Below are 12,169 nucleotides of genomic sequence, written 5' to 3' on the forward strand. Positions count from 1 at the left end.
GGTGACAGCTGATCAATATGAACACTGATGGCCTTCACCATAGCACTGAACTGGAGGTGTTGACAGAAGGTCAATGTGACACCACGCAGCAGTGCAGTTTGCCATCTGGATAGTGCTGACTATCTGTTCCCCAGTGCAATACTGGGATTAGGACATCTGACTCAACTCTGAAAGTGCTTGGAGACAGCTGGCACCAGCATGTCCCTCTGGTTTCACCCTTGTCAGATGAGGGCACCCATCACACTGTGTATGACCAGGGAGGACCCCCCAAACTTCTACTCTAGTTGCCCTGACCCAGTGCCTGCCTCCTTACTCCCTTCAGAGACTGGAAGAACTCCCCAAAACCTGCTAACAGTGGTTCCAGTGCTTGGTTCAGAGCTCCTGTTCCCCCCAAACCCAACTGCTCTGGCCCTGTACACTCATCCCTAACAGCGATCCTCCCCGATTGTCTGGCCCAAGACTTCCTCCAGGTCCAGCTCTGGTTCCCGCTGTAGTATTTTCTGCTGCAGATCAGTGTAGAAGTCGACTCCCTCAGAGACTGAATGGAAGACCTTGCCTTTGGGCTCATAGTAGCTGCTTATTTGCTGTATGAAGCACTGGTGGTGCTGAGGGTGATCCTTGAGGCTCCCATCGTATCCCTTGATGTGGTTCCTTTTGAACTCCAGTATCGTCTTGGTGTAGGTATTGAGAGTGGTGACAGCAGAGGCCATGCAGCAGGTAAAGGAGGCCCAGGCCATGCTGCCAGAGACACAAAGAAGAAGCACATGCTGTGAAAAGCCGCGTAGGGTAAGGAACACTGTGACACACCCCAATTCTCCCTGATTTGCCAGGCAGAATCTATTGGGCACAGACGTGAACTAGATTGACTAAGGTTTACAGCATTACAGTTCTTAGGGGTTATCCCACCACAAGATTCTTCTTAGATCAGTGGGATAAATATTGGTCATCCCCATGACAGGGAAGGGAGTGACACAGGGAAAAGGGCAGCAGGAACATCTGTAACATCTGTAATTTCCAAGCTGTAGGAGGAGAGCACAGCTAGGAAGCAAGTTCTGTATTGCTGGGCTACTCAGTGTCTTACTGCACATGAGGCTTGTCTACCTGAGTGTAACCAAATTGCCATCCTGGCATTTGATGTCCATGGGTGGCATGTGGCACTGGAGTGTTTGAGAATCAATATGGTCATCATCAATACAGCATTGGAAATTGAACCTGCACTTTCCATGGGCACCTGCAAGGCTTATCCAATGTTTTTCAGGTCAGGTATGTCATGTCTGCTGTGCTTGGCTGCTTTATCCTTTAGAGAAAGGCACACTGAGTCCCTGCTTTTCGCAGCTCTCTTCCTGGCTCCTCTTCCTGGCTCGTAAGTGGCCCTGTGGTGTACTGCCTGCTTTCCCTCCTTCCCGTACGTAGTACCTGCCTAAGAGGGCCTTGGCCTCCAGTGCAGCTGCCATTGTATGGCTGGGCCAGCACTGGAGAAGATGGTGTGGCAGCTCGTTGGGGGCTGAGCTGTGCCCACACCTTTAGGCACCTGTCTAGGCTTGGTGTTGCAGGAATAAACCTTTGGCCCAACATGGGTTAGTGAAGATGCCAAGCTAGCATGCAACTTGTTAAAATTGGAGAAAAACAAGGTGTGTTTGAGAGCACACAAGTGTGACACTGGCCTCTGCACACAGGGAAGAGTTGAGACCAAACAGGGCAAACCAGCAGAGGGGCAAGCCTAATTAGTCAGCAGGGCTGAAGGCAATTGTTTAGGTGTGACCCCATTGTTTTCCCAGTCCTTTGGTAGCTATTCATTTAAGTAGCTCAGCCACCATTTATTAAAACAGGGTGAGGCAAAGAGAGGAGATTAGTAGTAGGAGAACCTTGGTACACCTGTCTTTGGAACACACAGAAGGTCAAGAAATGAAGAGGAAGCAGGTGGCATGGCTGAAGCTCTAAATGCTGAGGGGGTGAAGATGGCTTCAGAGCTCACGTACTAGAATGCCCAGCCATAGTCCCATGTGTGTGGTCTCCAGTCCTCTGGTCCCAGATTAACTGTTGCCTGGAAGACTTGAGTGTACATCATGTGTGCCACCATCCCAAGGAGACCTGGACACAAAGGACAAAGCAAAGAAGTTACAGCAGGAGCCATAGCAGCGTACTTCAGCCTTGAGTGGAAAAGCAGTCTCTGCAGTGCTGAGATTCCAAGACTACAGTAATACACTTACCTGACAGCACCGAGGAGACAGCAGCAAAGGCATTGAGCTTCATCCCACAGACAGGATTGCCAGTATGCAGAATTTCCACCATCATGAGGATGAAGCTGATGAGCAGCAAGCTGATGTACAGCATCTCTGATCCCAGTGACAGCCACAGGATTCCTGCCAGGAATACGGTGAAACCATGTTCAAGGAAGAGTACTCCCATCTCTCAACCCAGTCCTGAAAGGATGTCCTTTGGACGGAAGGGAACGAAGGAAAACAGCAAATACCCAAAAGCAATCTCCCCAGCCTGTGAGCAAGGGATCAATGGATGCTGTAGGGACAGAGTGCATGTCTCAGAGGATGGCTTGGCTGAGGGGATCTAAAATGCCCTCTGTAAACAAGCCAGCATTATTCCTAAGCAACACGGAGGAAAGCAAAGGGAAAAAGACAGGGGAAGCTGTTGACTATTAGCATAAAATCTAATGGTCATAGATTGGCCACATTGAACATAACCAAGCTCTAATCAGAATAAATGCAAACAACTTTTAACCTTGGGACTCATCTATTTAAGACCTATATGGTGCATCCATGACTGTTTGGGACATGGCCTCTGGAATTCAGGAAGCCTCTTGCAAGTCTGTATTTCTCACTGAAACCCCAATTAAAATGAAAGTACATTCCTTGGGGTTGATATCCAACCAGGGCAGTAACACTGACCGCTCACCCTGCTTCTTGAACAGAGTGCAGGTACTTTCATGCTGGGATTTTGAGCGGGATTTAAGTGATACCAGAGTCCACAGCTGAGCTGAGTTCTACAGCTTTGCAGTAAGAATTGAAGGAGGATGAAGAAAGGCACTCTGTAATGCTGGGCTGTGGAACAGCACAGGATCCACTGAGGAAGAAACATTAATCTGACAAATGAAGCAGCACTGTGAACACTACTGTTAGCAACTATTAATGGCTGTAGAGGAGACATTCAGCTGGGGAAAAGGAGTGTGAAGAAAACCCTCATTAATGTGGCATTGACTTGAATACTCAACATCATTAGTGCCATAGAGTCAACCAGCTCTTTAGCAGAAATAGATGAGCTGCATTCCCTGTTTAAAGGAGCTGGCTTGCTTGCTGCAGCACCATCAAGAAGAATATTTCATTAAAGGTCAGACTGTCAAAAGTATTCTGGAGGTGGCAGGCACCACACATACACAGAGACCTCTGCATCATTTTCCTTGTGAGTCCAGGCTTCCCACTGATGATGTGTAATTTGGTCTTGTAATGTTGTGTATTGTGGAGCACACACGCAGCTCAGCCAGCCCATCCCACAATCGGCAGTCACACCCCCTCGTGCAGTGCTAACCCAGCCATACAATGGCACCTGCACCGGTCATGTTAAGATGATAATTTGCACAGGAAGGAGTGAAAATGGTGCTTGCAAATCCCCAGCATTTATTACACCCTTGCTTTCAGGGTTTGAAGGCTCTGCACCCCAGGCCATTCCCTTCATATATGAACATCTTCTGAAATGACTCCAGGCTCCATCTCAGGGAATAGTTAGCAAGCCCACACCAATTGAAAAGCCTTCATTAAGTAGAATCCCTGTAGCATATGTACACTTACATCAAAGTATACTAAAGCTATCCACAGGGTGATTTGAAACATGTGACAATGACAGAAGGGGTGATGTCTCCTACCCTAATGTAGTTTTGTATTTAATGAGGCAGGGACTTCACCTTGAAAGCGTAACTTTCACATGTCCTGTTCACTTACCACAAAGTAAGAGGTGATTCAGCTTCCAGTTTCATCATATTAGACCCCAAAACTGAAGCACTGAGTTAACATGTAGCTTGTGTGGGAGGGACTGCCCTGAGGCTGCATCAATCCTCTTCCCCTTTACTACAGGAAGATGACAACCCCAGACCAGGCAACTCACTACATGAGACAAATCCCACCTAATACTGGAGAGACTCAGGTTCCTAGCACTGACTTCACAAATGGCAGTGGTTTATGTGAACATCTGGGAGGAAATCTTTGCTCTTTTAGCAACCACAAGGACAGGATTTCATACCTGGCTCTTTGGGGACTCACCCTGCTGTCCCCACACAGCCAAAATGCTGCTGGTCCCCTGTCCCTAGGAGGCACACTGTGCAGCTACAGTGAAATAGAGGGATTGGCTCTTACCTCTCTCTGCTGGTGGCGAAAGCTCAATAAAGCTGCGGCATTTCTCTTCTGAAACACAAACCCAAAGCTTTTAGTTTATAAAACGATGTAAGGAATACAGGGGGAAAGAAAATCTCTTAATCTCACTCTCTTTCAGTGCACACATCCATTCATCTCTGAATCTACCCATCGGACCTTCTCACCTCCAGACCTTTTCCATCTTTCGAGACCTTCACTGAGGCAAAGGATGGGAAGGCAACATTTGCCTGCAAAACTAGAAATTACCTTTTCAGAAAAAAAAGCTTCAGCAATTCGTAAATCTTTCTAGCCTCTACTGAATATAAAAATCTGTTGCTACTCATTCACAACATTACTGATGATCAGGTCTATTAAGGGTGTAGCTTGTAACAGACTGCAGATCCATCACTTCTGCTGAATTCCCACACACCCTAATCTCAGAAGAGCATTTCTAGCCCTGCTTCTCAAAGAAGAAGGCAAAAAAAGAACTTCCCAAGTGAAATACTTTGTGACAGAGATGTAAGTTCCCCTTCTGTGGCAGAGACTCATACAGAAATATGGTCGTTGATCCTCACGTTTTAGGAATGCTATTTCAACAAACTGTTAATATTTGCTTTGGCAAACTACTGTCTCAGCTGAGGGTCTATCATTATTATCTGTAAGTCTCTGTCCCTGCATACTGCATTACTGCATTTGAGTGTCCTCTCCTCCATTTGGCACAGTATTTTCTCCTAGACTTTTCCACTTCATGTAAGAATCTAATTTTCTTAATTTCTATCCCCAGTTCTAATCTTTCCAAATCTCCTGTGCTACTTCTGTCATCCACAGCTCTCAGGATGCTACCCAGTTTAGTGCCATCTGCGGTTCTCATTAACTTGCAATTTGCTACTTCACCTAGAACTTTAATGAGGATATTCAGTAATGGCTCATCTAAACTGATCCTGTGATTAGCCTGAAAATGAAATCCTTTCTCCAGCTCAACTCAAACTCCTTTTGTTCAGAGTAGTCCCTTCTTTGTTGTTTTTATTGTCTATGCAGTTGCTTCAAAGATGCACAGTAGTGGGTGGGTGATTTACAGGAAGCAGGAGACTGAGACTGACTGTGCTTCTACCCCGTGCTCTATCCCGTGTTCTGCTGCGATCCAGATGTTACATACTTTCTCTGTTCCTTCAGGCACTGGGGTTATTCCAGGACTGCCCAGTGAACAGAAAAGTTGTTCAGAGAAATCAGTCGAGGGATGTAGTTTCATTCCCACAAGCATCATGGAAACACAACCCAACCCAAACCAGTCCCAAATAAACACATCTCCTTCCACAGCCCTTCTGGAAATGCTCATAACAAAAAGCAGCCCACTTATTAGGGCATGAGAGTTTCAAGCACATTCCCTTCTGCTCCAACCCCACCTTCTGTCTGCTTTTCTTCACCAGTTATTTATTTTCAGACTGACAGAAACAGAGATGAAAAATACTGTACTGGAAGGATGGCTTGGTTAAAGCAGGTGAGATGTTTGTACTTGGGCAGAGATGAAGGGAGGGTGGTGGGCTCAGGGGAATGGCCCTGATGAAAGTGACATCATTCTATTTTTAGATACAAATCTCTGTGTTGGCCACCTTCTGGATTAGTTCTGACCCTTGATGTGTGTCCCAGGCAGTAAAGGGCATCTGAGCACTGCAGAGCGCCCACCTGTGCTGGTGTGGCACAGGTTTTGGCAGAAGGATTTGAGCAGGTCTGGGCAGGAACAAGTCAAGGGTGAAGGGAAGCACCAAAGGGTTCTAGTACAGGTTGCACAACCAGTCCCTGGCACTTCAAGATTTACAGTGCCAGTCCCACATGGTCAAAAATCACTAGTGAAACCTGTCACAATACCACAAAAACTAAAAACAATTACAATATTGCAGCTCTAATCCTCAGGTCAATTTACCTCCTAGTTTTAGTTCCTTTTGGGTTCAGGTCCTCCAGGTTTTCTCTGTATCTATAAGGTAGTAATTCCCTTTCTCTCTTTTATTTATTTGGTTTTTTAAGAACAGCCCAGTCTCTGTTTAATAACACAAAATTACTCAGTTTGATGATTTAAGAACACCAACTATTGTAGTCCTCACAATGATAGCTAAAAATTATCATCTGCATAAAATCACTGTACTTAGATTTCTGAGAGGACATCACAAATTTACCCTGAAGAGCACGAAGTAAGCTGTGTATAGGAATGGATATATGGGGAAAAGGAAAGGAGGCTCATGGAAATTCCCATCAGGATGGACAGTGCCATCATAAAGTCACTGCCACCACCACCATCACTTGCACTTCACAGACCCTATTCCAGACCAAAGGGCACACCAGAGACAACCACTCTCCATTTCCCTGCTCTGTGAACATTCCAGCAAAGGACAGAAATATATTGACTGCACCAGTGCACAGGGCTGATACCATCTAGGAAAAGGAAGAATACTTCTCTCCCACGTGTTCTCAGCCTTCCACCTTTCAGTTTCAAACTTCTGTGGAGTAAATACAAGGCAATAAGTTGTGGCTGCCTAAGTAACACACTACCTGGCCCTTCCATGCTCTCTTCACAGGAAAGCCACATCCCTGTGTGGAAGTATCTGAAGGCAAAGCGGTCATCTCCAGTCTCCCAGCTGTAGTGCACTGTGTCCTCAGACGAAGCATTGCTGGCATCTGCATCAGATGGCATGGGGACACCCACGCACTGGGAGGCTTTGCTCTTCCCACACAAAGGCTTGGGTACTTTCTGGGTCCCGGTGCACCAGTAGCTGCCCAGCAAGGCTGTGGTGGAGAGGGTGAGAGCCAGCAGGTTCAGGATGACAGCCAGGAAAGTACGGTGCAATGGCAGTCCCTTCAGCAGCTCCATCTACAACACACACATAGGAGAGACCATCACACCGGTCACTTGTCCCACGTAGCCTTATGAATCCCACCTTTTCCCAGCATGCAGCTGTGGGGAGGGGTTATGAGCACTCTGCCCTCCTCACAACATCCCAACAGCTCACCCAGCATGGAAGAACCATTCCTTGAAAGCCAGGGCAGTGGACCTGGTCAGCTTCAACCATTTCAAAGTATTCTGAATATCTGTACTGGGGAAGAGAGGGTGACATAGCAGGGCTGAGTGCAGAGGTGTCTGAGCATGGGAGCAAAATTAAAGGAACATCACATTCATTCATCTCAGAGATGACAGGGAGAAACTGTTAACCAACTTCCCTGAATACCACGTGTTGCCTTTACACGAGATACAATGAATGCTCTCTCCAACTAAATGAGAAATCTTGGTGCCAAGCGTCCCAAAACATTTTTCAAGCAGCTCATTACTGTACCTAGGGAGGTAGAAAGTATAGTGATTTCTCAGTGGGAAAAGGCAGGAAAATGTTTCCATATCACTGAAGGCCACACATCAAAGTAGTGACCGGCTTAGAGAGAACACCCAGCTATCTAGACCTGGTATCTTAAGTGCAAGCCACAGAGCAGCACCTTCTACCTGAGCTCTCATCTGCACATCAGAAATTTGGTAGGGTGGTGGGGTGGCAGCGTCTTTGCTTTCACACAAAGTCCCAAAGGTTTTTTCCCTATAAGGGTGAATGTTGCCACAAACATTCTTACTGATTTCATCTCATCATTTAAAGTAATTCAGAAAGAATTACTGAAAGCAGTAAAAAAAGAATTAAAGAAAGCAGTTTGTGAACCAGGGACTTTCTCACTCAGAGGGAAGATGAAGACTTCAGGGTTCCTGCAAAACCCTGCACTGACTCCTGAGAACCCCAAAATATCACTGCATAGATTGATTAGATGTCATCTACCCACACATCAACTTTCATGTAATCAATGCATGTCTCTTCCCACGTGGCACTCCCTATGTTTGGCACAACTTCATCCAGATACTCCCACCCTTTCCTATTTATGACTCTGAGAATCTATTTACCCATGAACAGATTCAGTTTGCACAGACACTGCCTGCTGCAGGTCCTCTTCACTTAACTTCGGCTGACTCACCCAACGCTGAACGTGTGAGAAAGACCATTCTGTGGACATCACTATAAATAAACAATACAAGACCCAGCTTTGCATTCTCTGTGACTGCACCACAAATAAAAGTGGTGCAGTCAGAATAATTTCTTCTTCTACCCAGCAAGCTTGGAAACACAGTCAACAAAGCCATTGCTGAAGCTCCTCTTGAAAAGCAGGATCTTATTAGCATCTCATCACACTGAGAAAGCAGAGCCTGACTCTGAAAACCCTCACTGAAAGCAAGAAAATACTCTGCTCCTGAAATTTTCCTGCATGGTTTCATACTCTGGCTTCTTTTGTCTCTTCACCAGGACATTTCTTTCTGCACCCTGGAGATGGTAACATCTTAGTGAGGCCATAACTAATGGCTTGCATGATTTGAAGGCATGTTGAACATCATCATTTTCAAAGAGAGGACACCTACTAGGAAGAGTTTCTGGCTAAGATTAGTGGCAAACTTCTCATTGAAATTTTTTTTGGTGGAAAGTTTGGCTTATGACTGAAAAGAAAATTGCAGACAAAATTGTTTTTCTCAAAACCACAGTTTTTCACCTGAAAATAGAAATCTTCAGCACACAAAGGTTTTCAGATTTTCATCAATGCTTAATTATAAGATTTTGTGTCATCAGATTTTAGGTTGCTAATGCTTTTATTTAACAAAAAAAAAAAAATTCCTCTCACAATATTTACAAAAATCATCTTTCTAATTTAAATCTTCAGTAGTGGGAAAGATATTCTCTCCAGTTGATTTATGACAGTAGTTGAAAGGCCGTATAATTTCAGGAAGAGTGTTAAGGAAAAGACATAAAAAGTACAAGAAACAAATGAGTCAGAAGTAGGAAGTGGATCAAGGATGCAGAAGACATATGGAATGAGAAGCAAATCTGCACTATTTCCTGAAAACATTGTTAGAAAAGCTTCCTTCTACAAAAGCCGACTCACTGATAGCAACCAACCATAATATCTAGATAGCCCCAAAAGGAATGATAGTTGAATTTACCTTAGCAGCAAGTCTTTGAAGTCCTGTTAATTTGGATGAACAGCACAGAAGTGGAACTCACACTTTGTCTGCTGTTTTGTTCATCCCTGTATCCTCCAAGAAACCCAATTGCTGCAAAATCCCTTCCTCCTTTGTCTGCTCCCCTCCTCCTTCTCCTCGCCAGTGATTATTAAATGCTATCCTTCTGATCAGCAGCTGTTTTGTGGAAAATGGTCATTTTGTAATCCACAATGCAATCACAGCACAGCTGTTCTGGGAGATTATATGGGAAGCGATTGGTGCAGCGGGTTGGGATTAACTGCAGAAGAGTGACCTGTATTAATTGAGTAGAAAGTTTCTTTAAAACCCTGAAAGATTCCAGCTATCCCCATGTGGTGGCTATTTGGGAGCTTGTATGGAGGAAGATGGCAGCTTTGGCCAATGCTACAGGGGAGGAGTGACCTTAGCTGGGAAACTGCCAGCACCCTTGGCATCAGGTCACCCCTTGCATGGTGCACTGTCTCAGGGGAATGGCAAAGATCAAAAGCATCCTAGCCCTAGGATGTCTTCCTGGCCACACCTGATAGTTGCAGAAAGGGCAGCATTTAAAAAAAAAAAAAAAAAAAAAAAAAAAAAGGAGAGGGAAGTTTATGCAACTGCATCTACTCTGAGGACTGAGGATTTCAGTCCCTGAAGAGATAGCAATACAGCTCTCCCCATGGGCACTGGAAATTTTGATGCCAAAAGGATCCCCGTAGCAGAAGAGCTGCTGAGACGCAGACTGACACCATTGCATCACTACCGTGAAGGGGGTATTTGAAACAGCAGCAAGTCAAGCCAATAGTCAAAGGAGAAAGCCAATAGCATAGGAGAATGAGGTAGATTGCTAGTGTCACTCGTAGTGGCAGCTTTCACCAAAATGTGAAGGTCACTGGGAATCCCAGCTGGTTCACATTGAATGAATTTAGGAACCTAGTAAGAGACAGAGATTCACATTGACACAAAGTCTCACAAGTCTGAGCTCTTGTCCTGGAAGTTTAAAGGCTCTCAAAATACCTGTGTGGTATCAAACCCATGAAAAGTAGGAACGACATCACCTCTCATGAGAATGTACTAGATGCCCTGGAGCAGAGCTGCACTCAATCAAACTGCGAAGGAGGGGAACATCAGGGAGAATGTTCCAAAGGAAGACACATCCTGTCTTCCCCACAAGCACTTTGCCCAGTGCCAAGCGGGTGAAACTTGTACCACCACTGGGAGGGAATGAGGTAGATTCCCTGTATGCTGCTCTGCCAAGACAGAGGAAGCCAGTGGTCCATCCATTGTCATCCCCTGTGTCCAACATCAGAGCGCAGAGGCTGGAGCAGGTGCAGGAACAGCTCTGGGTGACAGCACAGCCTGTGACAGCCCCACACAGCACGGGCAGCAGATGGGGAAGTTCATGGTCCAGCACATGGGCTGTGCTGTGCCGGGCTCCTGACCCCTCCTGCCCTGAGCAGAACGGGCAGCAGCTCTGTGGTTATTTAATCCCAGTCACTGCATAAACTCCTCTAATATAGATAAGCGTTTCTAAGACGGACTAACTGAAAGCAATGCTGAATGTCCCTCTGCTCCATGGACCGCCTGCATGTTTTTGATTAATAAAAAGGTTCTGTTTGAAACAGATGTACTTAATTTACTGGAGTAGGTAGAACAACAGCAGATGCCATTTAAAAGGAGAGTGATTTTTTTTTTTGCTTTCTTTTTTGCAGTCTGTCCGCATCTGGACACCTTAAATTGAACTTCTAAATGCTTGGTAAAAAAAAAAAAAAAGCATGGTTTACGAGCTCAAGAATAAATAAAGTCCATCTCTACTGATAATCCTTAACACCTTCCTAATTTTAAGCTTGGTTAGAGTATCATTAAAACCCAAGATTCTCTGTCAGTTTATAAAGCTGGGTTCCTGGCATATATATCAATGAAATAAAACTAAATTAGTTTTATATGAATAAGAATTCTTGTTGGGAAATAAATTGATCACAAATATGCTATGGTTTAAAAAATGTGCTTATACCAGATTTAGTATTCTGAATAATGGTAGATATTTATCCTTCCAGAAGATGGCAATCTTTCTCTAGTCTTCCTTTTGGGAGTGTCTGCTGCTCACATGTATGCTAGGGGAAAGCAACACCAAAGTTTAGACTTCTGACTTCTGTTCCTTCCCTTGAAATTCCTCCCCCCTACCTTTCTTTTTTTTTTTTTTTTTAAACATTTTGATGAACACACTTTACCTTGACTGTGAAATGGGACATGGGTCCGTCTCTTGGAATTATCTGAGTATGGGAACACTTGAAATCACTGGGGAAAAAAAAAAAAAAGGAATAATTACAGGAGCTTGGCTTTTGCTTACCTTCTGCCCTGCATGAAACTATTCTTTCTAACACTTTTCACAATATTTTGTCAAGTAGCCCATTAAATTTCCCCAGGTTACTGCACACAACTCATGGAACACCAACAGCAGATCATGTTTCCTGATGTTCAACAAACTCCCCTTCACAAAATGATTTTATCTGGTTTTGGTTTGGATTTTGGTTGGTTGGTTGTTTTTTGAAAATTTTCTATATTAACCTCACCTCAATCTGACCTATTATAGACAGAAAAATCATCTGTATCTGTCTTTCACCCTGCTGTGCCTTCAGTTTTCTCCTCTTTGTATCTGATATTTCCCACCATAATTTGGCTTGGCTAGAGATTTTTGATGTCTCTTTCTCTTTGAACTCAGCAGCAACCAGTCCCTGGTGACTCGTTTAATATTCGCCCATTGAAGTGAATGCCCATATCA

The 12,169-nt window shown here is 44.7% G+C and overlaps 1 protein-coding gene across 1 annotated transcript; it reads right to left on the reverse strand.

Annotated features, from left to right (window-relative positions):
* Window positions 1–425: 425 nt before the first annotated feature.
* On the reverse strand, window positions 426–7,420 carry GSG1 (germ cell associated 1). Its single transcript, XM_041416786.1, has 6 exons — window positions 7,361–7,420; window positions 6,903–7,221; window positions 4,362–4,409; window positions 2,211–2,363; window positions 1,980–2,091; window positions 426–738 (listed from the first exon to the last, which is right to left on the reverse strand). Exons 1-6 carry the CDS (start codon window positions 7,418–7,420, stop codon window positions 426–428), a joined length of 1,005 nt encoding a protein of 334 aa, XP_041272720.1.
* Between the last annotated feature and the right edge of the window lie 4,749 nt (window positions 7,421–12,169).

Source organism: Onychostruthus taczanowskii, unplaced genomic scaffold (assembly GCF_017590055.1).
Source record: "Onychostruthus taczanowskii isolate IOZ18803 unplaced genomic scaffold, ASM1759005v1 scaffold53, whole genome shotgun sequence".
Lineage (NCBI taxonomy): Eukaryota > Metazoa > Chordata > Aves > Passeriformes > Passeridae > Onychostruthus > Onychostruthus taczanowskii.